This window comes from Anopheles stephensi, chromosome 2 (genome assembly GCF_013141755.1).
Source record: "Anopheles stephensi strain Indian chromosome 2, UCI_ANSTEP_V1.0, whole genome shotgun sequence".
In the NCBI taxonomy this organism is placed as follows: domain Eukaryota; kingdom Metazoa; phylum Arthropoda; class Insecta; order Diptera; family Culicidae; genus Anopheles; species Anopheles stephensi.
This window is the reverse complement of record NC_050202.1, coordinates 65,301,523-65,326,268: the sequence shown is the minus strand read 5'-3', so window position 1 is coordinate 65,326,268 and position 24,746 is coordinate 65,301,523. Positions and strand designations below refer to the sequence as shown.

The 24,746-nt window shown below is 46.1% G+C and overlaps 4 protein-coding genes across 10 annotated transcripts in view; 2 read left to right on the top strand and 2 right to left on the bottom strand.

Moving 5' to 3' along the window:
• Positions 1-16,812, bottom strand: part of LOC118504276 (serine/threonine-protein kinase minibrain) — a 49,423-nt gene extending 32,611 nt beyond the window's left edge. The window contains exons 1-2 of one of the 7 annotated variants that reach the window (XM_036038546.1): positions 16,699-16,812; positions 8,955-11,057 (exon numbers count right to left, since the gene is read on the bottom strand). In XM_036038546.1, the coding sequence (XP_035894439.1) occupies positions 8,955-10,626 (1,672 nt within the window). In that variant the 5' untranslated portion in view covers positions 10,627-11,057; positions 16,699-16,812. Of the gene's footprint in view, positions 1-8,954; positions 11,058-11,138; positions 11,422-11,461; positions 11,516-16,193; positions 16,324-16,551 lie in introns of those variants that run through there. The other 6 variants (XM_036038544.1, XM_036038542.1, XM_036038543.1 and 3 more) reach the window with 6 other exon arrangements.
• A 1,032-nt stretch (positions 16,813-17,844) lies between these two features.
• On the top strand, positions 17,845-21,361 carry LOC118506290 (small G protein signaling modulator 3 homolog). Its single transcript, XM_036043222.1, has 2 exons — positions 17,845-18,139; positions 18,213-21,361. The coding sequence occupies exons 1-2, from the start codon at positions 18,083-18,085 to the stop codon at positions 20,559-20,561; spliced, it is 2,406 nt and encodes an 801-aa protein (XP_035899115.1). The 5' UTR covers positions 17,845-18,082; the 3' UTR covers positions 20,562-21,361.
• Positions 21,362-22,060: 699 nt separating this feature from the next.
• LOC118506291 (DNA-directed RNA polymerase II subunit RPB7) lies at positions 22,061-23,018 on the top strand. Its single transcript, XM_036043223.1, has 3 exons — positions 22,061-22,220; positions 22,304-22,762; positions 22,848-23,018. Exons 1-3 carry the CDS (start codon positions 22,209-22,211, stop codon positions 22,896-22,898), a joined length of 522 nt encoding a protein of 173 aa, XP_035899116.1. The 5' UTR covers positions 22,061-22,208; the 3' UTR covers positions 22,899-23,018.
• Positions 23,019-23,072: 54 nt separating this feature from the next.
• On the bottom strand, positions 23,073-24,273 carry LOC118506292 (60S ribosomal protein L32). Its single transcript, XM_036043224.1, has 3 exons — positions 24,130-24,273; positions 23,597-23,697; positions 23,073-23,504 (listed from the first exon to the last, which is right to left on the bottom strand). Exons 2-3 carry the CDS (start codon positions 23,687-23,689, stop codon positions 23,193-23,195), a joined length of 405 nt encoding a protein of 134 aa, XP_035899117.1. The 5' UTR covers positions 23,690-23,697; positions 24,130-24,273; the 3' UTR covers positions 23,073-23,192.
• Positions 24,274-24,746: the final 473 nt, after the last annotated feature.

Sequence of the window (24,746 nt, the reverse complement as noted above, 5' to 3'; positions counted from 1 at the left end):
GCATCAGCGTAAATGTAATGTTTGGTCCGCTCGACACGGGGCTGCGATGGAGTTCGTCATACTGATACAGCCACACCGTACATAATGGTAATCGTGCGGTACATAATAACGGACATAATCCTTCGAACAGCATTGTTCATCGGGAAAGCATTGGATTGGATGGCAGCAGCGACAAGAAAAAGGACAATAACAATATGTTTTTTTTTTGCAGAAATGTGTTTTACGGAGCGGCACCTCATCAATGCTTGCATGCATATGAAGTTTAGAGCACAAATAAGAATATATAATATGCAATACGGCTAAGGGTATCCTTCGTGAAGAAAAAAAGGAATAAATTAAAATTTCCCATAATTATACTAACGAAAATTCTCCTTAATCCTTCACTAATGTGACTTGCCACCATTGAGCTACTCTTCATGCTTGTCGCTGATAAATAAAAACGAATTATCAACAACCCAACGGCAGCCAGACGACGACGACTCCGCCTCCGTTGCTCCACATCCTACACTATCAAATCAAACGACTACCAGATCCAGACACAATAACGACAGAGGACACCCCTGGAGGTCCTTATTATGGTGCTCTCGTTTACCTCATAAAACAGCTACGTAATATAGCTGCTCCGGGTCTCGCTATAGGGTGTGGCCTGGTTGCTGACTGAACTGAAATCGGGGTCACAATAAGCACGATTTCAACCGTTTTCACGATCCTCACATTATTCGATGGTAAATTGCACACGAATAGTGGACAACAGAGCCAGGACCTTCTTCATTCCTTTCAATGGCGTTCCGTAGAGGGAACAGTAAGGTTATTTACAAAGCGTGCTAGGGATTCTAAATTTCTCCAAAATAGAACTATAAAATAATGGCTAGCGCTATTTATTGAACAGTTACGGGGGCTCTCGTTCTAAAACCGTGCATTGATCTAAGAACGACTCGACAAACAAAAACCCCAAAATAAACAACCCAATCCCTCGCACACGGTGGGTTCGATTTCTACCAACTCCGAACTCTGATCTGAACAGAGTTCTGCTAAACAATGAGAAAATCGTTCGATTAACAGCGGTACACACTTGGTGGTGGGTTATATTCTTGTTCATTGTTCCCATTTAGTTGATGGTTTCGCTCCCTTCAGGAACGTAACCTGTTGCTCCCGGCACACTCCGAGACAGACACACACACACACAACTAGAAAATTCAACTTTTACTCACCGTAGTTATCCTTCGCTGGCCAGGACTGCGTAAGGGTCGAGGAGGAAATGTAACACAGTGCGCTGGTCATTGTGAAGCAGTACCTTTGTTGAACCTTATTGTCTTTCCTACGTTCCGTAACAAGTCAACACTTTTCACCCTGTTCACTACACTGCTTAAGATCAAGATCTTAAGAAAATCTTCCTTTTTTTTACAGGAAGTAAAATAGAAAATGAAAATAAACCGAAATTTCGCACATTTATCAACGCATTTCACTCAACTAGCAGCGAATCTTTGATTAGATCAAAGCCAATTGCAAAACCGCAGGACACGCACAAGTGTCTAGTGTGTATTTTTGTGTGAGTTTTCGAGCAAGGAAACGAATGCCAAATCTTGCTGTTGCCGAGGAGTATATCGTCCAACTAGACAATCCTCCCTCTACTTCAGCTCCTTCCACTTACTCGCTAAACATACAAACACACGCGATATCGTTGCCGAGCTTCTATTATTATCGCCAATTCCCGTGCGACAACGGCGCGTACGTAAGAGCGATGAGTAAAAGCTAAGTGCGCGCCCGTGACGCACTTCCTTTGCTATCTCGGCTAGTTTGGTGCTTCCTACACCAACCACCCAGGGCGGTTAGTGTGGTAATCGGGCGATCGCGAATGTTTGGCAGCAAACGAACATATGTGCACCGTATGAAAAGTGTTCTGCGAAACATATGTGGACTCACCAAAAAAGAGCCACACTACTGCACAACGGAAGGCAAGCTTTGGAGTTCGACTGCAAGATATATACTATCCACAACAGGAAACGTCATCCAAGGAATTGCCACCTACTGTGGTTTGTATGCAATGAAGAGTTTTTTTTTTTATTTTTTACCCTCAATAATTTATGAGTAAACATTAACCAACGCGCTGCCCGCCACTACTCTACTCTGCCAAACACGATCGATCGCGCACCAAGAAACGCATGGGAAGTTATGCAACGTACGTAGGGCAGTACGTGCGAGATTGAGTAACAATAAGACACAACAATGAACACAAGATTTAGCAATACGGCCAGGCCGTTCCTTATGAATAAAAAAAAAAGATACAAGACTCAATCAGGATTGTTTTACGCTTCGTAAACACTGAAGTCCACAGTTCTAACATCGCACACTATTTCTTATGCACTTCAACCGAAAATGATCGAGAAAACTATGTTACGATCATACACTTAAGCTTTCCGAGAGCGTTTCAACTATATCCTTTAGTACGGTTGATAGATCACCTTAAGAAACTCGGTCACTTTTACTTCACCCAAACAGGCGATTACTGTTCGCGAAAGGGCAACAAAACACCTCCGTGTCGCAAAGTAAATATCAGCCAGTAAGTGAGGATCCGTTTTTGGCAGCCTGTCCGCTCCGTCGAAGACGCGAACAGACACTAAAGTGGTTTACACAAAATCAGACATCCCAACAAGCCGTGGTACGGGCCAACAAGAGAGTGAAGCAACAACAAAAACGCAAAAAACGCATCTCAACACCATCGATTCTTGGCAGCAATGAGCAAACGGCAAACGCCGAGGTGCCGAGGTGAGGGATGACGTGATTCTCTCCATCTCCCTTGGGGCCAATCGATTCACCATTCGGGCAGGAGCGCCGATGTATCGTGCCGCCGTTACAGCGCTATGCAACAAGAACAGCGAAAGCATACCTTTGCACTGTTGCGTTCGGGATCGAGCTTATATCGAGCGCGATCTGCCCGAGAGTTGTCACACAAAGCAGCAGCGAAGGACGAACCACATTCTTGAGGCGCTTTCTTTTGCGGGCAATCGCCGCCAACGCCACCAAGTCAATGTGGTGATCACTTGACTATCCCTTCTCCTCGATCGTCATTTACAACGCCAGCCAGAGCAGCAGAGCACACATACAGAAATATAACGGAGGCCATACGGTACCGAGGTGCCGTCGAGCATCCTCCCACAAAGGCAGCACACACTGCCGCTCTTGAACCGGCTGTCTACTTTTGTTTTCATCATCACTGGAGGTGTGCTTGAGTCATACGTTGGGGCAATGTCTCGGCGGGACGATCATTATAAATACAGGAAGTGCGCGTTCGTAAAAGGATCTCGTTTGATCTTAGGTGTCAATGGACAAGGGGAACGCAAACTCATCAGTTGCAGTCAGTTCTTTAGACAGGGCAATATTTTCGTACGTCCTTCGATGATCTCACCCAACATTAGTATTGCAACTGCGTGGACAAAAAAGACGCAAAAGAAGTATACTATTATAAGATCGAGTAGCACTAGGGTTGGATGCAATAAGCAGACTTTCCCGTTAGTAGTAAGACTCAGTGAAAAAAAACAAATGTACAATAAAAAGTTTTTTTTTTATTTTTAAAATTCAAACGGCAAAGTGTGAAAGCTATGCAAGATAACCTCACACACTATATATTAAATAAATAATTTCTTTAAGTATTATACAAATCGAGGTAAACATTGCACAAGTGTTGGGTTTTATTTTTGTTTATAACTGACCGTTCCGTCTGACCCCTAGCAACAGTCGATTAAAAACTCCCAAAACATCACCGGGCGTGGAAACCCAAAATAGCTGCCTCACACACACCGCTTCCAAGGAGTCGAACGAAAATGGATCACTTGCTCCACCTTTCCGTCGCTACACCCATTCCACGTACCTTCATTCGTAGCCCTCCTCGGACTAGTAAAGCGTCAGCACCGTCATGAATGCTCGTCATGGTTCGCGTCAACGTTCACGTAGTCATCCTAAAAATCACAAGCTTGTCTTCTTCTATGTCTTGCCTTGAAGTGCGCTGTGTTTCCAGGTAAGCGGCAACTCTCTCAGTAATCAGTTGTCTCCGTGTGTGAGTCTGTTACGCACGATAACACCTTGGTTCACTTTACTTTCCAAGCATGTGCTGCTGCTCCCTTATCGTGAGCACCTTTGTATGTAGTGGAAGGGTAAGGTAGGTTCACCCCACACACCGTTGTCGGCATTGTGTATTTGCATTTCTTTGCGGATGTAGCGCCCGGCGCCTCGTTCCACTGTACGTTCACGTGCACGCGCAATCTTAAGCAAATACTGCCACCCGAACTCTGGGCGAGCAGTCGACGTTCGGAAGGAAAACAAACACACACTCAAATATGATCGCTCACGACCAGACAGACTTGACAGAGTTGCGCAGCAAAAGAAAGCGTTCTGCAAAAAGTTTTTCTGTAGCTTCATTGCCTTTGCCGTCATTCCGACTGTCAGGTGAATTGTAACGCAAAGTCCGCGGCAAACTAACGCCGTTTTCTTATCCATTACACAATACAAGGGGTAATATAGGATAGGTAGAATAGATTTTAAGATCACCATTGGGCGGGAGGGACAGTTTCGCCCGAATGTGGATGATTTGATCGTGTATCACAAAATTAATTAATAAAATTGTAAGGAACAAGGCCTAAATGTATTAAATCAAAGCACAGCATGAACAGCAACATATGCATGAGATCGACAGAGCAGTACTGTAGAGTAGTATGATCAACTTTAAGCGGGGACGCAGATAATGGGAAGAGCAACTCCTATTGCGCGTCAACCGGTCAAGCATGTGACAAGCTGCAGCGTTGGTGATCACCTGCAAATGAACGCAGCGCAACACACAGCTGATTTTGCTTGCTCCTAATGGGAGTTTGCAGCGGAACCGTAGATAAAACTGGCAAATACTGTGTGTGGTTGTTGCTTCTATTGGTGACGCAAACTAATACCATTTAACCCAGACTTCCGTGATCCAATGTTTGATTTTCAATGTAAATGCCTCCAGTCTAGAACATATTATATTTATTGTTCAAGGAACAGAAATATTGTATAGATATAAAATGACATAATATTATCCACCTAATTACCACGAGCTCCTACTGCCTCTCTACTCAACTCACTACAAAGTATATCGCATGGGACACTCCTTTGCACTTAATTAATTCCGTCCCGCGAGACGGAAGAAAAGACCTCCACCTAATGAAAAACCTTTACTCGATTTAATTATAGGATCTCGATCGAAATTCTACACTCGGCTGTTACGATGCAACCCGGCCGAAGCCAACGAACTAAGGCTCGACGACCAAGGTACGTTTGAAAGTGAAACGCACCAGCAAAAAGAATTGGGTTAAACACCAATGAACGGAATTTTATTTTTGACTGCCGTTGGACTATTTAATTTGCATGCTTTTTGAAATCCTAAAAACAGAGGAAATTTTAACCGATAAACATTCGCTCTAGACAAAATGTATACAACGAAAAAAGTGTTCTTTATATAAATGTAAATGTTGTAATTTACTGTAAAACAACATTTTGGTGAACGATTAAAAAGACACAAGAAAACATGTCATGCCATGTCTACATGGTCGTAAGTTTACACAAGAGCGATGTAGATTCAATTTTCACCTGTAAAGCGCAAGCGGTAGGATCAACGAGGAACCTTTAAATCAACACCAACCAGGCAGACGCACGTCAATTGAAAGCAATAAATCACCACATATATTCATCCACAGCAACCAGGTAAAGGTGCACGATGTTCGAGCGACCATGACCGAAATTTCCAGCGAACTGTGTCACGTCACAATCATCAGCAACGTACGTTGCCTCTGATAAGCAGGGGCTTGGTTACTTCATCTTGCAAATGGTTCAAAATTTCCTCCACCGTTCGGAAGCACGTTTCACACCGTATCGTGTCGCCGAGGCAATGCTCGTCGGGGTTCAGCAATTCTAGACTTCCAACACACTCCCAGGGCAAAAGGAGTGGCAGGGCAGCGTCCCGCTGCGACATGTGGTGCTGTCATGATAGTAATACACGAAACCGCGTCACAAATTCAAACAAACGAAACGTATTCACATTCTTCTTTGTACGAGCGCTACTGATAAGCCTAGACAGAATCGAGCTTTGTGGTGTACGCGAGCAGTGACCCAACACAAACCTCTCCCTCGATTGTCGAAAAAGCCCCCCTGCGCCCCAAAAATGGGACCAAAAGCATCGCAAAAGTTGCTTCCACAGTATCACGAAACGTTGATAATAAATAAAAGAAACACCGAGCGCTGTGTGTTCCCATGACAACATTAGGGATGTTGGCATGATTCGTACCTCGTCAGGGGTTTATGGTGACGACGCACTTTCCTACTTCGGTCGAGCGCGCGCTTCTGTGTGGCTGACATCCGTGTCAAGTGTCCAGTGCTATCGGGATATTGCGCAATAAGTGACAGCTGATAATGGTGACGGTTGCGATAGGTGAAGCCCCGCCGTACCTGTGGCTGATCACTGCGGCTAAGATAAAGGCTAACGAGGTGCACGATCGGCAGATAAGTGCAGCGATAAGAGCAGCTTTTTTTCTTTTTCTTTTTTTTCAACACATCCCATCGAATCAAGTGTTAATTAAACGGCTAAGGGTAGAAACGAACAACCAGTGCAACAAGGTGCAGGCTTTTTAACATACATCACACTACGGAAATTAAGGGAGTTAAGAACCAAATAGCATTAGCATTACCCTGAAGTCACTGAAAACGCACGATCTCAGTTGAAGGTCATCCAACTTATCTTTGTGGTTGAATGGGTTGCAGAGTGGATGGATGCATCCCTTTTTGAGAGACATGAAATTGTTGCACAAACTTAACTCCTACAAACCAAATATTAAGGTTCCCACAGGATTCGACAGGCAAACTCAGGAATGATAGCCGTACAGAAACATTTTTATTACACTGACAGGCATATAAATTTCTCTGTGACATTGTTGTCACGGGCAGTAGATAGCTGCACAGCGCACTGTAATTTCAACGGACTTTGATGCAATTCTTCCGTGAGAAGGAAAATAAAGTATGACGACACCAGACCGCACAGTTCTGGTTTATGTTTTTGTGTAAAACACTTGCGGAGTTTTCTTATCTGTGCAACAAAGCAAATGTAAAAAATATTGACAACACAGTAATGATATCCAAAAAAGAACTTCAAACAGAAAAGAAGAAAATCAAATAGCTGTTTCAACTCTGCAAGCGTTTTATCGACAGATAACTAGGCGCCTCCATTACTATAGCGTCTACTAATGGAGGCGCAATAGACGGAAAACGAAAGCAATATTTTCGACTTACAAAATTCGAACCTCTAACATGTACAAAGCATCACACCAGCAAACACAAAGCGAACGCATAAGTTAAAAAAGATGTCCATTGAAACACGAATACAAACCAAAGTGATGCAGGTTAGTAACAAGGATGTAATTATGTGTGTCACATGTCACCACCATCCGGGAAAACCCCAAAAAGACCATTTTCTTGTCCGACTTCTTGCTGCCCGGGTGCAGTAAGAAAAGACAGTGCATGAAATGCCAGCTGTTGGAGTTAAAAAGCAATCAAACAAAGAGATCCCTATGTCGATGACTTTCTTAGTGTCTTTGTTTACGGAAGAAAAAGACTCTCCTGCCGCTAGTTGGGACGTGGAATGGAAAGTATTCCCATTTCCGTTTGGGTGAGTGCAATAAAGGGATACTGGCTCGCTCGCTTAGTATTAAACTTTTCCATCTTTTTTTTGGGTTGTAATTTTTGATGAGTGAGAGATGTTTTTGATGATTCACACGATGAGTATGTGTTGATTATTACTATTATACAGCTTCGCCAATTACTACTAACAACACAGCTGTGTAATTTTAATTTTTATAAGTTTCACCAATTCCACATTAAAGCAAATGAGCTACGAATATTAATAAAACATTGATTGAAACGTTTTGACTGATTAGATACTCGATTTACGATGTTGGCGTACCCTAAAATGTTCTCCCGGGAAGCATTTTCATTATACTGTTGAGACCGAGGTCGTACCAATTAAACGGAAGGTAAAGTAAAACACCCCCCAGAACTGCCCTAGCAGAACCGCCGTAATGGAGCCATTTTACTACAGCCCACGGTGGGTACAAAGTTTGAGGAAAAGCGTGTACTACAACAACCGCGTTGACGGCCACGATGGGCGATATTCCTTAGCAGCTGAAGCATCATCATCACCACCGCCACCACACACACACGCTAATACCCTTGGGATGGAGTTTGGTAATTTTCCACCAACAACACAATCCACACCCTCGCCGCGCCACCAACACATCACCAATACTACGAAGGCCGCAGGATTTTATGCGTTTTAAAAACAGTTCAAAGAACTGAGCGCAAAATTCGGCTTCTTGTCAGCACGAGCCTGTCACAATGATAGCGAACGAACCGTTGGTGGGGCGAGCCTGGGGAAAAGTTTTTGCACCATGGAGAAAGTTTCCAGCCTTGATAGGAGAAATGGGATGTAAAGCACCGCCAAGCTGTTCGAGCGAGAACGTGACATCACTGGGGAGTTTTTGAGGATTTGCGCCGAAAACCAGTCCCAGACTTACACGTCAGACACCGGCGCGCCTGTCATCTTCGTGCTCTTTTACCACCGGAACGGAGAACATTTCGAAGAAATTATGTGTAAAAATATTGTGCCCTGCTCTGTTGCATAATATCTATCGCATAATTGTATTGACTAGCAGGGTGGTCAGGAACCGACCAGCTGATGGGATGGACAACGTAGACGAGGGCACAGCACAACACATTAACGATACATATAAGCGGATTTGCAAAACGAGAACAGAACTGGAACATATATATTGATATCCTGTAGTGGCTCTTTTGTATTAACGAGCCGCAAAAGTAAATAGTAATATAATCCTACTCAACAGAAATCTTTTAAACCTGAAATGCATATTTCTACCAGTACTTACATTTCTGCTTTGCTTTATCGGCCAACATGGTGCTGCTGTTGCTACTGCTGCTTGCTCTAATTTCCGATTCAATCCAATGACTTATGTGTGATTGCTGTTGTTGCTGCTGCTGCGGCTGTTGATGATGACCGGGATGCAGTGATGGTTGATGATGCTGAGGCTGGTACGGTTGGTAACCCAGCGATGTATTCGGCAGCTGCTGCTGTTCCACTAAATGCTGTTGCAAATGCAGCGGATTTGTATGGTAATGATGATAAAACTGTTGCTGCTGCTGGTGCTGCTGCTGCTGATAGTCCAGCTGATCCTGTGACTGCGCTCGGCTCACCTTCAGCGATTTGAAGCCATAAATGATATTGTCGTTGATCAGCGAGTCAAGATCGCTGCCGAACAGCAGATCGTCGATGTTGCGGTTCACGGCAAGGATACGCTTGCCGCTCCCCCCGCTCCCACTCGAGCCACCCTCGTCCTCGCGATCCTTGCTGTCGCGACCCGCCGCTTCCCCCCTTCCTGTACCTATCGAACCGAACAACGAGCCGCCACCGAGCACTTCCGGTGCGACTACCGAACCGGCAATTCCGTTTCCGCTGCTAGCGGTACTGCTGCAACTAGCGCTACTTCCGGCTCCACTATTACCACTGATAATATCACTAACTCCGCCGCCCCCGTCACCGCTACTACCACTGCTGCCGCCGCTGCTCGTACAGTCACTGCCGTGCACTACGACAATTCCACCGATCGGGTCGTCCAAGGACGGATGGGACACTGTACCACCCCCCTGCGAACTTTGCCGCCGACCGCTTCCCACTACTCCGACGTACGAGGCCACCGGCAAAACGATGTCAACCGGCTCGTGCCGCGAGACTCCACTTCCACCACCACCGCCACCACCTCCACCGCTATCGGCACTACTACTGCTGGCCGTTTTCGTAGAAAACGATTCCTGCTGCTGCTGCTGCTGCTGCTGACGCTGACCGCTCGTCGCGATACGTCTCACACGTCCTTCGCCCCCTCCACCGCCGCCACCCACACTGCCTTCAAAGCCCGCCGCTACTTCTCCGCCAACCGCACTTCCACCACCGAGACTTCCAGCAACTTCCGCAAACGTTGCCGCCGCTTCTTCCGTTGCGCCGGTTCGATTCGTGTTGCCGGTTGCGGAAAACCCACTTCCGAACACGTCGCTACCTCGCTCCCCACAACGGAGACCAACAATCGCAGCGGCACTATCGCACGGGCGAGGATCGCGATTGGTATGAGCTTCTTCGATCACTGCTGCTGGTGCGTGTGTGTTGAAGCTATAGTTTTCACCGTACGGCAAACTTTCCACTTGTTCACTACGGTTTAACTCTATCCTGCCCGTTTCCTGTCCAGCTACCAAGATGCGATGAAAGATGATGCTGTTATCACCACACGCAGATACGGTGGTGTTGTTGTTGTAGTCACTACTGCCGCTTTGAAGCGCACCTATCAACAAGTTGTTGATGACGTTGCCGTTACTTGCGTCCGGCACTCCGGTTGCACGTGGTCCGTACAAGGATCCGTCGTATAGATCCGTACTGCCGCCACTGATGGTGGTGGTAATGGAATCGATGGCGCTGCAATCACTATTGCAACGGCCACCACCGATACCTCCGCAACTGTTGAGTAGTGAAGCCAATCGAGGGGAAACTATCATGCCCCTGGCAGACACACGCTCCAACCACACATACCAGACACACGGTACAACGCTTTCGACAGGCGCGTGCACGCACACACACGCTACACTTACACTTGGTTCCGGCCAAACAAAACCAACTTAAAAATAAAAATAAAATAAATCAACTTTCGTAAGAATGCACGATCCTTGCCGGCAACTTGCACTTTTGATTATGCCCCGGGGATAAGTATACAACAAACTGAGGGACACGAAACCGATCAGCACCACCGATGCTCCTTCTTTTTGCTCACTACTACTTCTTTTCACTTCCTTCTTTCAGCGACGAGCCCGCGCTTCTTTTCTTCTTCCGTGCTCCGGCGCTGCAAAACCTGGGCTTTCCTTTCTTGCTCACATTTCACACAGGATCGCAATCGATTTCAAACCATGGACACACTGACTGATAACACAACCTAAAATAGAAACAAAAGCAACACACTTATTAGCACCAGTAGCACTCAATTCCATTCGGGATGCGCTATACTTCTTAATACATTTTATGCACACGCGTTCCTTAACTAAACTGTAATAGCACCTCACAGTAATGACAAACAAATCTTTGATACTTTATGTCGCGTGTGTGTGTGTGTTTGTGCAAGTGCGTGTGAGTAGTCACCGATAAAAAGAAAAACTTTGCGGCGCGACGCTTCGAACAGAAAGAATGTGTGTATTGGACGAGTACAATGCAAGAAATGCCGGAATTAGTCAGTGGAAATCCAACAGACGCCAACAAAAAAGAGAGAGTGTGAGAGAGAGAGAGAGAGAGAGAGAGATCGAAGCACAAGATGAAGCGCTTTGTGCAAGGACTTCAAATGACTCGAGATTAAATGAAAGCACAAGATGATCCTTGCTGGTGGTGCTGGCCAGAATCTAGGAAAGGAAAAAGAGAAGAGAAAAAATGTATTAGAATACTAGTATTTTGAGTACTTTCTTTGTGCAATTATTTTATAGTTTGCAATTGAAGTATGTTTCTAACCCAGATATAGAAACTTTGTTTTCTAAAATCTAGAAAGGTAACAGTGGATTACAGGAAATAAGATCAGCCCATCAACGATTTGACCTACTTCTACGCGCCACGCGCCTGCACAGGCCTGGTTCGGGAATAATTTCCAAGCCCTTCCAAGTACTGCGCTACAAATCGTCCCGCCTCACAGAGAGTGAACTTTGTTTACAGCAGTCGCCTCTCCCTTGGGTCTATCTCCGCAATCCACATGCCCTCCACAAAACAAACAGGCAAATTCTCGCTATTAGCAATCGGATTAGCGAACAGTGTAACGCGCGCGCTCGCTATCGTCATAGCAACCTGCCCTATAGCTATGTTTATTTTCATTTTAATCTACGCCCGACAATCCACTCTTCCTCCGGTGAAGGCTGCGACCCACGACCAAACTAACTGGCAATATGTGCAATCCGGATTTCAAAGAAGTGCCTCCGAACAATGCATCGACAGTCAGTCATAACCGCTCTCTCAGTGAATGCATATTGCACAGTGCATTTGTACTAACAAAACAAATCAGCTTCTAACAAAACAACACACACATCAGATAATCGCGATCCATCGTCCGATCGCTGCACGCTTTACGTGGCGCTTATTACGTCGAAACCACTTCAGGACTTCAGAATCTTAACCTCTCCATACTGCAGGCACAGCAGGCACGCAAGTGCGCAGTGAACAAAAGGTGGCAAATACATCTGCTTAGTGATTCCAAACAGTGATAAGCTAGTACTCAGCCAACGATCGTTCGAATTTCCTGGACAAAAGCTTCCGGCGGGATACTGAAATAAAATACACATTTCTACCAATAAACAAAATTTTAAAAAGAGGGCTTAAGGTGCCTTTTTGGAATTTCTTCCCATGTTGTCTGCAAATTGGGTCAAACAATTGACTGCAAAAGAAAGGACAGCTGGCAATGCCATAATCAGCTGCAGGAGTAACGATAATGGAACTGTTGGCTAGATGTGCAGTAAGCATAAAGATTCACATGGATAACCGTCTTATCTTCTGGGGTTTACCATCTTCTGGGCAATAGAGGATTAGACTGGGTCGATGAAATTGACATTTCAATAAGGATACGAATCTCCTTATCTTCGGAACCATGTGCAGAAGAAGCAGAAATACGTTCTCATGTTTTATTGTTTTTTTTTCATATTGTTGCAAAGGATTTTTATTTAAACCATCGCAAAGAATACTTCCAAGAAAATCATTTTATAATTAACCTTCCTAAATAGGGAACCTTCTTCACCCATAGGTAAGTGTAATTTTCGATCGATCATTTACGATGTATCCTCCACCCGGACGCATCATGCTCGAAAAACTCTTGTCACGCAAAATTAAGACATCGAGTTAAAACTCAACGATGCAGCAACAATTGTTCCTGCACCGAAACACACGGTACGGCTTTAGCCAGCAGGACCACAAATGGAGGCGCCCAGCATTGCGTGACAAACGGAGATCCCAACCCAGCCACGGTACGGAAAAGGATGACATCAAGATGACAAAATACTCGCAACATTTGATGTGCTGGTGGTTTCGGCCACTGCCAGTGAAGGACTCTGACTCTCAACAGTTGGGAAAGGGTAATCTAGCGTAACACATTCTCAAATGACCTGTTACATGGATCATTGGGAACGGCCAGTGGCATCGTCGACGTCGCCATCGTTCGGCCGGTGTCGGTTCTTCTTCCGGCTTTCAAGTGTGTTTCAGACGAGAGAGATTAAATCGAGCCGAGTGAGTGAGACACTAAACAAGGAAATCTCTTCCTTCTTCTTCACCCGGATGGTGTCATGCATTTTGTTAACGCAATTTCAATTCCTTCATTTATGCAGACGGGAAAAACGGTGTGTTTGTTTCGATTTTAGACAAAAGAAGAAAATAGAATAAAAGACAATTCTATTTGGACTCCTGTGTTACCGATCTCTAAACCGATTGCATTTCCACTGTGATTCATTCCTTACATCTACTATTACTAAAAGAATAGCCCCCAGAGCGTAGTAGAAATTAACAATAAAAAGGTTACAGCAGAAGAAGAAGCAAACTGCTTAACGTTCCTGATTTACGTGCCAGACGCCAGACCTTCCGAAACAAGACCATGAGATTGAAAGGAAGAAACGCCCAGTGTCGCATACGGAAGCAGCCTCTCTAGTTGTGGAGGAATGTGTTGTTCCCCTCTTTCCGAAACCAGCGCCAGTTTTATTCACTTCATACTGTCCTACCGATTGCGCCGTGTGCCGTGGACGGCTAGCAGAGAAATTTCTGCCCAATCCGTTAGGAAAGATGCATCCGAAAATGGGAGCAAAAATGCATTTGAGAGAAAGATGGGGAGATCAAAAACAGAGCGAGAGAAAGACCCGCACACACCAGCAATCGGGGAATGAAAGAGTAGGCTGGGAGATTTGCACAAATTCATCTTCACCCGCGCATAGCGCAGATCGTAAGGGAGCCAGCCAACCCACCGGGTTCCGGTACGGAGAAGAATGCATTTCTTGCATTAGCTCCACTAGACTGTTCCCAATTGTGTGGAGTTATTGGAATGCAGCAGCATACGGAACGAATTCAAGGCGCGCCTCTGAAGCTCACCGATGAAAAACCTACACATGTGGGGTGGTTGGTTCGCTACCCTTCCCGGTTTTCATGTACTGCAAATTTATTCGAGCACCAAACATTGACTCATTAAACTTTTCGGAAAAAATGTAAGAAACTGCACTAAAATTCAACTAAACACAAAAAAGACCAAACACACCCACACTCGTACCGGAAACTGTTTGTACGTGTTGAGTGTGTGTGTGGGGGCCAGCTTACAGCGGCATATTGCGGTCATATTAAACGTTTCAATAGACATCGAGGGTACACCTTCCCCGATGGGAACAAACACGCGGCATGTAATGCAACCTGTGTGTGAGAAGAAGTATCCGGCGATCGTGAGTCGAAAGTGAGATGAGGGGCTAGCCAACATGATGGCAACGTACACACTCGCTCGGTGCTGCCATCACCACCACCACAACTGCAAAATCTAAACACTCGTCGAAACCAAACTCAGTTCACATTGCGTGACGCTTTCCGTAGCCACTTTTAGTGTAGATGGAAAAGATCATGTGCCCGTAAAGCTTGCGAGGAGAGTTGCGAAAACTTTCCATCACATTGCCACGATCTAGCGCTTCCGCTTTAGGCCGCTCATTCGCTTTAGGCCGCTCTATCAATGAACCGGTGAAGCTTTCCCCTGGTTCCGCACCCTCGCGGATCAGGGTGCAGAAAAACGCAAACAAGCGATGCAGGAATGGCCACAATTTTCACACAATTAATTTACTCGTGTATCGCCGAGCAACCCATCAGAGAAGGCTGTGGAAAGATTGCTTGCTGCGCTTCCATGGCAGCATATGGGCACAGCTGTGAGTAAGCTGTGGTTGGGGGCTTCTAATGGATGATTTGTAAATGACCTTGGGAAAGGCATTACTTCACGCACCATACTGGGCTGGGAATTAGGCGACCCACTTTCCAATACCTGCCCTCCCTAGTAACAGCAGCTGGTTGCTGGTGCACTACAAAAATTATCCTACAAGTGATCGAAAACAATTACGAGCTTAGTAAAACGATCAATGCAGATAGAGGTGCCGATTGTTTGAATAACAACACACCAGACACTAACGATGTTCCGGTTTGTTGTTGTTTTTACATCATCAGCTACATCCCAACCACATTGGAGCTTAGTTTTACAAGAAGCCACTACGGAAGACCGGTGCACTATACCTTACAGAGAATTGATTTCTTCCAACAAACACCCTGCACGTATATTTGCAATATATTCGGATATGCGCCATCATTTAGACCGGACGTCCGAACGCACTTCCAACGGTGCAACGAACGCATCATGAATCGCATCTTAAAAGCAATATACATATTGTTTCCTCTCTCTCTCTCTCACACACACACAAACGTTGAGCGTGCTTCATCAACACAATAATAACAACCCGCGCAGTGTCACACTGTTTTCGTGTTTCGCTCTGCGAAAGATGATGACAGTCGCCGCCGTCGCCACCGTTGTTGAAGGGCTCCCCATCAAGGGATGTTCCGGTAGTATGCTAGTGGTGTATGTGAGTATGTGCGTGGCGTGAAGGGAAAGGAAATTCGCTACAGTTGGTTTTAACTGAGCAGCAGAGAACATAAGAACGCATCAGAGCGCCCACAGACGACGGCAAGCGTGCGCACACACGCTCTTTCTGCTCTCACCATTAAATTCTCCTCACACTCTTCTCCTTCATGCACGCCGCACTCGCACGCCGTCTACCCGTTCCTATATTTACATACACACGCACACACATACATCCTCACACCAGCAAATACACGCAACATAAGCTTCTTCTTTTTTTTGTTTCCTTCCCGGGGGATGAAGTGAGTTGACCGAATTCACTAACCACGGATATGAAGTACGGAAATTACGTGCACACATTTTGAATTTATTCCCTCATAGGCCTTTCTTCGTCACCACTCCGGAGGGATACACTGCAGCATAACTTCATACTCCAAGCATTAAGAAAAGTTGGCTTTTACTAACCATTCGTTCGGGTACGACGACGCACGCACACCCAGTACCATCATCAACCAATGGTACTCTGCCGATATTCGGCGTACTGCTGGTTGCCGAAATGGTTGCTCCACTGGGTTCACTTGGCACCGAAGATAATGTAGCGCGGATGTATTTTGCCACGAGCGAAATTTGATTTACTTCTTGCTTCTTCGGCGAACAACATTCGAGCTTATCCGCCAGCATCCGAAATACACGCACACACGCACACACATATGCACACCCAAAGCAGTATGATGTTGAAGCCCTTTCTCTTCTCACTAACACGTACACACTTGTGCGCACACACACCCTCTCCCCTTCGTCACAACATATACTCAAACATTACCCGCTGCAACACACCAAACGGGATGAGGAACTGTGCGATGAAGTGAAAATTTCGGCACGCTTATCGCACTTGCACACCCCAGCCCAAGCGGCTTCTGTTTTGCTAACAACTGCACTTCATCTTCTGCTGCAAGAGAACCCTTTTTACCACAAGATCACACACCGTTTTCTACGCGCGATCCTCCACGGTTCGAAGTACTGCTCACGATTCGCGTCCGTGTGTATATCTTTCTCAACAAGATGGCGCGGCTCGGTAGCTCGAGTACTGCACGCGGATGAGTGTAAACGCAACGCAGCGAACAATGCCGAACTGTTTCGAATGAAGCACGAGTTTTTTCGAATTTTCGAACTTCGATTATACGGTAGATCGAATTATTCGAGAAATTCAAAAAGAGAGTTGAACAAATATTTTTCTATCCGTTTTGGATCTACTTCATGTAATCGCACTCAATTAAATGTGTTAAAAAAAAGCTTCTGGGGATATAATGAATGTAATATTTTCAGTATGATGTGAACATATTTTGGAATATCATCATCTAAAATAGTATTATTTTTCATTTAGATTTATCTGTTGGATTTATAAAACTGATCTGCAAAGAGTTGTATAGATCATTTAAGAATTGGCATTTCCTTTTAACAATGTCGTGAGTCATTTGGAATTTGGATTTTGGATTACCAGCTGCCATTACAACAGTGGGGTACATTAAACAAAATCTTCTGCTTGATCTTTGGCGCTACAACCTCAAAATGTCTCTGCCTGCTGTTCGTGACTTTCTGTGATTTTATTTTACCCGTAACTGATTAGTAAGACCGGGAAGACAGTCTAGACTTAAATTTATCCTCTGTCTGTCGTGTTAAGAACGACACCACTATCACACCGCCACTGAAGCAGCCAAATAAAGTAAGGAGTTTTAAACGTTTCTTCCTTTTTCGATTTTCGCGCTACACTTTCAAACAATCCTTATTCGAACTTCGAATCGATCTCTGGGAATGCTATTGCACAATTATTTTTTTCGTAAATAAATTGTGTAAAATGTCAACGACCCACTGTTCCACTGTGCATCAACATTCAGGGCTGTACAACCTGCGTTGATTCACATGCTGCGAATGCAGATAAACGGAAAATTCTCACATTACACGCACGTTAGAAGGCATGGTAATATTTTAAGTGATTTCCTTCTAATTACTGTAATAGTAAAACAGTTCGCCGCCCTTTAAATAGTTGCTGTACATTCGATACAGCGTGTTATTGCCCCTAGCCAGGTTGCCAGCCACTGAATGTAGGTTGAGGAACTTTGTTTTGAATCGGTCGTCATCGTCGTCGATGGGTGGGATTGGTGGTAAAGGGTGGGAAAATTGTGTTTTCTGTGCCAGATCCGTATGTGCATAGCGAAGTTTTAGTGGTGCTTTCTTTGACCGAGTGTGACGAAAACCTTTGGGAAGCAATTTGTACCTTTCGCCCAAGGGGATACAGCGTTCATCACAGTCACACAGAAAGCAGAAAAGCCACACCATCATCTCTGTCGAAGACGATGTCATTCTTTGGTTCACGCGACCATGAAGGCTACGTTGGCAGAGAGGAACATATGGTACGCCAGCAGCAGCACATATGAAGCAATCTATTCACGTCTTATCTGATATTGGTTTTGTTTCCCTGTGCAGCGAAAACTCGAGTCGGCCAACTCGGAAGATGATACCGATATGGTGGAACTGGCGCTCGGTGGACTACACATCGCCGAAGGTGTTAGGCCCACGGCGGGTGGTCCCTTTTCCGCCCTTACACCATCGATGTGGCCCCAGGACATACTGACCAAGCTGGGCCAACCGGATCCGGACGAACCGCCAAACCATCAGCCCGACTATCGGTTCGACGAGTTTGGATTTCGGGTCGAGGAAGAGGACGGTCCGGAACCGAGCTCGAACAAGCTGCTGAGCATACCCTTCATCGAAGATCCGGCCCAACGGTTGCAGTGGATCGCTCATCTGGAGTTTTCCCACAACAAGGAAGCGACCGAACTGACGTGGGAAAGCGTTGACGTGGTGCTGCCCCGCACGGAGAAGCTACGCTCGATGGTGCGGGCAGGCATTCCGCACTCGCTGCGACCGCAGATGTGGATGCGTCTGTCCGGTGCGTTGCAGAAGAAGCTAAAGTCGGAAACGAGCTACCAGGAAATCGTGAAAGCATCCTCCAACGATCAGCTGATGACGTCGAAACAGATCGAAAAAGATCTGCTGCGCATCATGCCCACGAACGCTTGCTTTAGTTCGCTGAACGGAACCGGTGTGCCACGGTTGAGACGTATACTGCGTGGGATCGCTTGGCTGTATCCGGATATCGGGTACTGTCAGGGGACGGGCGTGATTGCGGCATCTCTGTTGCTGCTGCTCGAAGAAGAGGACGCATTCTGGATGATGGCAACGATCGTGGAGGACCTGCTGCCGGCCTCCTACTACTCGTCCACCCTGCTCGGCATCCAGGCCGACCAGCGCGTCATGCAGACGCTGATCGGCAACTACCTGTCGGTGGTGGACGAAACACTCAAAAGCCACGATATCGAACTGTCCCTGATCACCCTCCACTGGTTCCTGACGCTGTTCGCGAGCGTCGTGCACATGAAGATACTGTTGCGCATCTGGGACTGGTTCTTCTACGACGGGTCGATCGTGCTGTTCCAGCTGACGCTCGGTCTGCTCAAGATAAAGGAACCGAACGTAAAGAATCTGGAAAATTCGGCTCAAATCTTTAACTCGCTGTCGGACCTGCCGGGCGACATAGACGACGTGGAGCATCTGTTTGCGGTGTCGCTCGACGTCGGTGGCTCCCTATCGCCCATGGTCATCGAAACGCATCGCCGGCGCCATCTCGCCTACCTGATGGCCGACCAGGGCGGGCTGGTGGGTAACCCGGAAGCAGCTTCGAACCTGCCGAAGCAACAGCTCGTTCGTCGGCAGATGAAAAAGTCGAAATCCATGCTGCAAACGATCCTGTTCGGCAACGGCACCGATGGGGACGACGAGCTAAAGTGCAAAAACATTCGTACGACCGAGTTGCTGGTGGATTTGCGGGAAGCGATTCTTAAGGTGGCACGCCACTTTCTCGCCATCGAACCAAAGCTGGCGGCACACATTAAGCTGGTGGCGGATTACGGGATGGACAGCCACGCCAAGGACCACGAAAACTATATAAATGTGTCACGGACACGGAGCCGTCGGGCGAAGGCCCTGCACGACTTTGAGCGGCACGATGACGATGAGCTGGGCTTCCGGAAGAACGACATCATCACGATCGTGAGCCAGAAGGACGAGCACTGTTGGGTGGGTGAGTTGAACGGGTTGCGTGGTTGGTTTCCGGCCAAGTTCGTTGAGCTGCTGGACGAGCGCAGCAAGCAGTACAGCTGCGCCGGAGATGATGCGATCTCGGAGACGGTAACGGATCTGGTCCGGGGCACTCTGGCGCCCACGGTCAAGCAGGTGCTCGAGCACGGCATGAAGCGCCCTTCGTTTCTCGGCGGCCCGTGTCATCCGTGGCTATTCATCGAGGAGGCAGCAACGCGCGAGGTCGAGAAGGATTTTGAATCCGTTTACTCGCGCCTGGTGCTGTGCAAAACGTACCGGCTCGATGAGGACGGCAAGGTGCTGACGCCCGAGGAGCTACTGTACCGCTGCGTGCAGTCGGTCAACCAAAGTCACGATGCGGCGCACGCCCAGATGGACGTGAAGCTACGATCGTTGATCTGTCTCGGGCTAAACGAGCAGGTGTTGCACCTATGGCTCGAAGCGCTCTGCAGCTGCACCGAGATCGTGCAGAAGTGGTACCAACCGTGGAGCTTTGTGTATTCGCCCGGCTGGGTGCAGATCAAGTGCGAGCTGCGGCTGCTATCCCAGTTTGCGTTCAACCTCAACCCGAACTGGGAGCTGCCGGCCAAACGGGAAACCGTGCAAAGTCAACCGCTGAAGGACGGTGTGCGGGATATGCTCGTGAAGCACCATCTCTTCTCGTGGGATCTCTAATGTTCCTTTTCCATTCCGATCCGCATGCTTTATGTGAGATTAGTCGATTTGGTTGTTGTTTTTAAGTTGTCCCCTTTAGGAGCGTTGTGTAGCTGGCTATATATTTTTTAACTAGATTTGTTAGCAAACTGTTGTCCGAAGTTCCCTCCTCCTGGATACATTTTCACTCCTCTCTCTCTCTCTCAAGTCTGTTTTATAGTGTAAGAATTGTTTTATCGCCCGGTCTCCTCATCCAGCGTTAAGTTGTTACAACGAGATTTTTGTTACTCATTTATTTTTGCCACTGCAATCATGACGCAAAAGGCAGCTACCAGTTTTCGCGTCCTTTTTGTGGTGTGTGTGTGTGCAATAACAGTATTACAAATCAACTCCCGTGCCTCTCGTACGCCGGCAAAACGAATCCTTTTATGTGAGATTTTAAAAATTTGTCCCTCCTAGCAAAGCTTTGTTTTTATTAATTTTTAATCTATTTTTACATAACAAAATGTTTTTACTACTATCGTACGTGTGTTAGTATTGTTGTAATCCGTACCGGTCCAGCTGAATCCTTCGTTAGGATCAACTCATAATCGAAAGCATCCAATTAGATCGTTTCCCCGTGTCCGGAAATGGTTTCACTGTCTTTTGGACACCCAATTCAAACGTGCAGAAAAATCCTCCTGTGGACGACAAATCAAAAACCTCTTCTCCGTAGATAGACGATATGCTATTGATTACGTGCGTGTGCGTGTGTTTTTATGTATGACGATAACGTTAACGTTAATGCAAATAATAACAAAATACAGAGTTCAAATATTAAACGCCCGCTTCCTCCGCTCCGCCTTTTGCCCGCAGCTCAGTCAGGAAGGAGAATGCTAATTAATCCAAAAATTAAATGTATATGCATGTATATGGGAGCGAAAGCGGCAAGGACACATATACACACACAAAATGCCTCTGCAATTATACAATATAAGAAAAAAACAAATGAATATAATAATCCATTCTGTTTAATGTAGCAAGAATACAAAAATTAAAAAACAACAAAAAAAGCCCACGAGAAAGGAAATGCTAAAATAATAATTTTGATGAAAATATGCCGTGTACACACAGATAAGAGTGTTTTTTTTTAATTTGAATTTGATGAATTTTGGATGTTCAAATTGACGAAGACTGTGTTGGTAACAAGCTACTAATGGTCAACGGTGTAAATGGAATTTGATTGAGATTCACCAACAGAAATGTTAACCTATGAATCACCATTAGCATCGGCTTCCCATCGACGCAGCTTATCATACTCGAGTTTATTTGCTTAGCCAAGCAAATCAATATAACTTAGCATAAAACTGTCCCTTTTGCAAATCTCATTCAAATGGTCAGACGTGTCAAACTTTACATGGCAAAAAGCGAAACTGCACACTGTGCGTACCAAACACGTTGGTGTAGTCACTGGTCAAAAGTCATTTGTTTTCACCAACGTTTGGCAACACTGGCAAAGAGGCGGCGTGTGTGTGCGTTTTTTTTTTCTTTCTTCTCAACATCACTGGCTGCTTGTCAACCATCAAAGCGGGCTTGGAGTTCAAAACATAAACTACCCGCCGCGAAGGAAATACACCAGATTTGCCTGCTTTCGCTTGTGCACTGTGTTGTTTGCGGTACCTTTAAATAATGTTTTACCACGTAAGTACTCATGGAACGATGTAATGTTGCTTCGCAACCGGTTAGATAAACGCTCACCTTTGCATGCTGCTCGCCCGGCGTAGATATCCCTGGAACATGAGATTCTGCTTCATCCGCGATATTTCGGACCGCAGCTAATCGAGACGGTTAAACAAAAGCTTTACACGGAGGTTGAAGGGACGTGTACGGGCAAGTACGGGTTCGTGATTGCCGTAACGACGATCGATGATATCGGCTCGGGCACGATACAACCGGGCCAAGGGTTTGTGGTGTACCCGGTCAAGTATAAGGCGATCGTTTTCCGACCATTCAAGGGAGAGGTGCTGGATGCGACCGTGAAGCAGGTGAATAAGGTGGGCATGTTTGCCGAAATTGGCCCCCTTTCCTGCTTCATCTCGCACCACTCCATCCCGGCCGATATGCAGTTCTGTCCAAACGGTGCACCGCCGTGCTATCGGGCAATCAACGGAGAAAGCGTTATAGCGGCGGAAGATAAAATTCGACTGAAAATCGTGGGTACGCGTGTGGACGCGACTGGTATTGTAAGTACAATTTGCAGCTAAGGGAATGTACCAAATGGACAAGGTAGATAACGAATTTCCGCTTCTTTCCGAACTTCATCCACAGTTTGCAATCGGAACGCTGATGGACGATTATCTGGGGCTGGTCGGTAGCTAATCATTCAACGGACCGAGAGATTCCTCGTCTCATCCGAAAGACGAAATATCTATTTAAGATACATTTGTACGTAATGTTAAGGATTCAAATATATGCAGCGCAGGCTACTGAAAAGGGTTATTTTCGGCTTTATCCTTTCCCATCCGCAACACAATCCTCAGTAAATAACACAAATTTGCCGTTTTAAGGGTAATTTCTCTTATTATTACTTCTCAAAACGGGATCCTTTCCACCAAAAGAAAGAATAATAGATCCACCAAACCGAAGCGCCGCGTCCGACAGTGATAAAGCATCTTACTCCATCTCCTGGGCACGCAGTCTGGCGTTCGGGTTCGTGACGGCGATAGCCAGCTGCTTTGCACGCTCGACGATTGCCTTGCGCTTCTTGGACGACACGGCGTGTGCGATCTCGGCACAGTACACACGGTTCTGCATCATCAGCACCTCCAGCTCGCGGACGTTGTGGACCAGGAATTTCTTGAATCCGTTCGGCAGCATATGGCGGGTGTTTTGCTTCGAACCGTAACCAATGCTGGGCATCAGGTACTGTCCCTTGAAGCGACGACGCACTCGGTTGTCGATACCTTTCGGCCGACGCCAGTTAGGCTAGAAGGAGAGCGCAACAAATACAAAGGGAGACACAATAAGCAATCACAGATTCACTGTCCACGGTGTGACTGGAGGAGGATACTACTTACCGCGAGCTTGTCATAGCGATCCGACTGGTGGCGGATGAACTTCTTCGTCCGCTTCTTCACAATCTTCGGCTTAAACGCTGGTCGTACGGCCATTTTTGCTTCTGGAATGAAAAGAAAACAACCCACCAAACGAGAGCAGAAAAATGAGGTTAGAATTCAATTCTGGTCACCATCCTTCTCCCCACCGCTCAACACTGCATCATTTCATGCCGTTGTTTATTGAAACACACACTATCCGTACGGGCAAGAAATTAAGCTAATTGTACTCGGTGTTTGAAATGCACACTGCTCGCCACACATTGGCCACACCGAGCACACACACCTTGCCCCTCTTCGGGTCGATGCTCGAAGGATTGGTGCGGCACATCGGAGACGACGAGGAGTAAACATCGCACATCCCAATCCCGTTTTTAACCCTCGCACGCGGTGCATTTCAACTTGCAACTTTAGTTTCGTGTTTCAACAACTGCTGGCAGTATTTTGCAACGTAAAGCAGTGCGAGCAAAAGCCATTTTAATCGGTAAATTCCTTACATTTTATCGGAGCACAACACGCGGCAGATCGTTCAATGTGGAAGAACAATCCAAAAGAAAGGCCCTTGACGTTTCGACCGAAGCTGTCAAGGGTTGCTGTTGGCAGTCCTGTTCAGGTCGTTTGACGTTTCTGTTTTGACAGCAATTCAAATGGACGGGTTTTCATTGGCGTTGTGCAGACTATGAACATATTTGTAAAAAAAATGAGTAAATTAGTAATGCATCTTAACCGGATCAGATCAAAGCTAAATTACTACATATTTAATCATAATTAACAAATCATGAGCTTTTACACTGTTTGGTGGATCTATGAGCACACACTCAACATGCAGCTGTGTTTTACGCTCGTTAAAAATGGGTAATAATATTACAACTGGGAAGAAAACCTGTAATTTATGTAAGTTATATGTTTTATACAATCCCGGCTAACCTTACCGGGCTTGCTAGAATGACAATGACCACAATAACTTGTTTTTGCTACATTTCGAGGACCATCTACTAAGTAAGTAAATCAAGTTCCTGGCATACCCTGATGCTAACAATATGATTGCTTCGAGACTCTTCCATGATTTTTACCAAGCGATAAAAAACCATGGATAGGAGATTAACGAGACGAA

Bases quoted from the DNA above. Each gene is read 5' to 3' on its own strand.
- LOC118506291 (XM_036043223.1), top strand. The intron at 22,763-22,847 runs GTAAGTACAATT...CTTCATCCACAG, and splicing joins GTGTGGACGCGACTGGTATT to TTTGCAATCGGAACGCTGAT.
- LOC118506292 (XM_036043224.1), bottom strand. From the start codon at position 23,689: ATGGCCGTACGACCAGCGTTTAAGCCGAAGATTGTGAAGAAGCGGACG. The intron at 23,505-23,596 runs GTAAGTAGTATC...CTCTCCTTCTAG, and splicing joins ATCGCTATGACAAGCTCGCG to CCTAACTGGCGTCGGCCGAA.
- LOC118506290 (XM_036043222.1), top strand. From the start codon at position 18,083: ATGTCATTCTTTGGTTCACGCGACCATGAAGGCTACGTTGGCAGAGAG. The intron at 18,140-18,212 runs GTACGCCAGCAG...TTCCCTGTGCAG, and splicing joins TTGGCAGAGAGGAACATATG to CGAAAACTCGAGTCGGCCAA.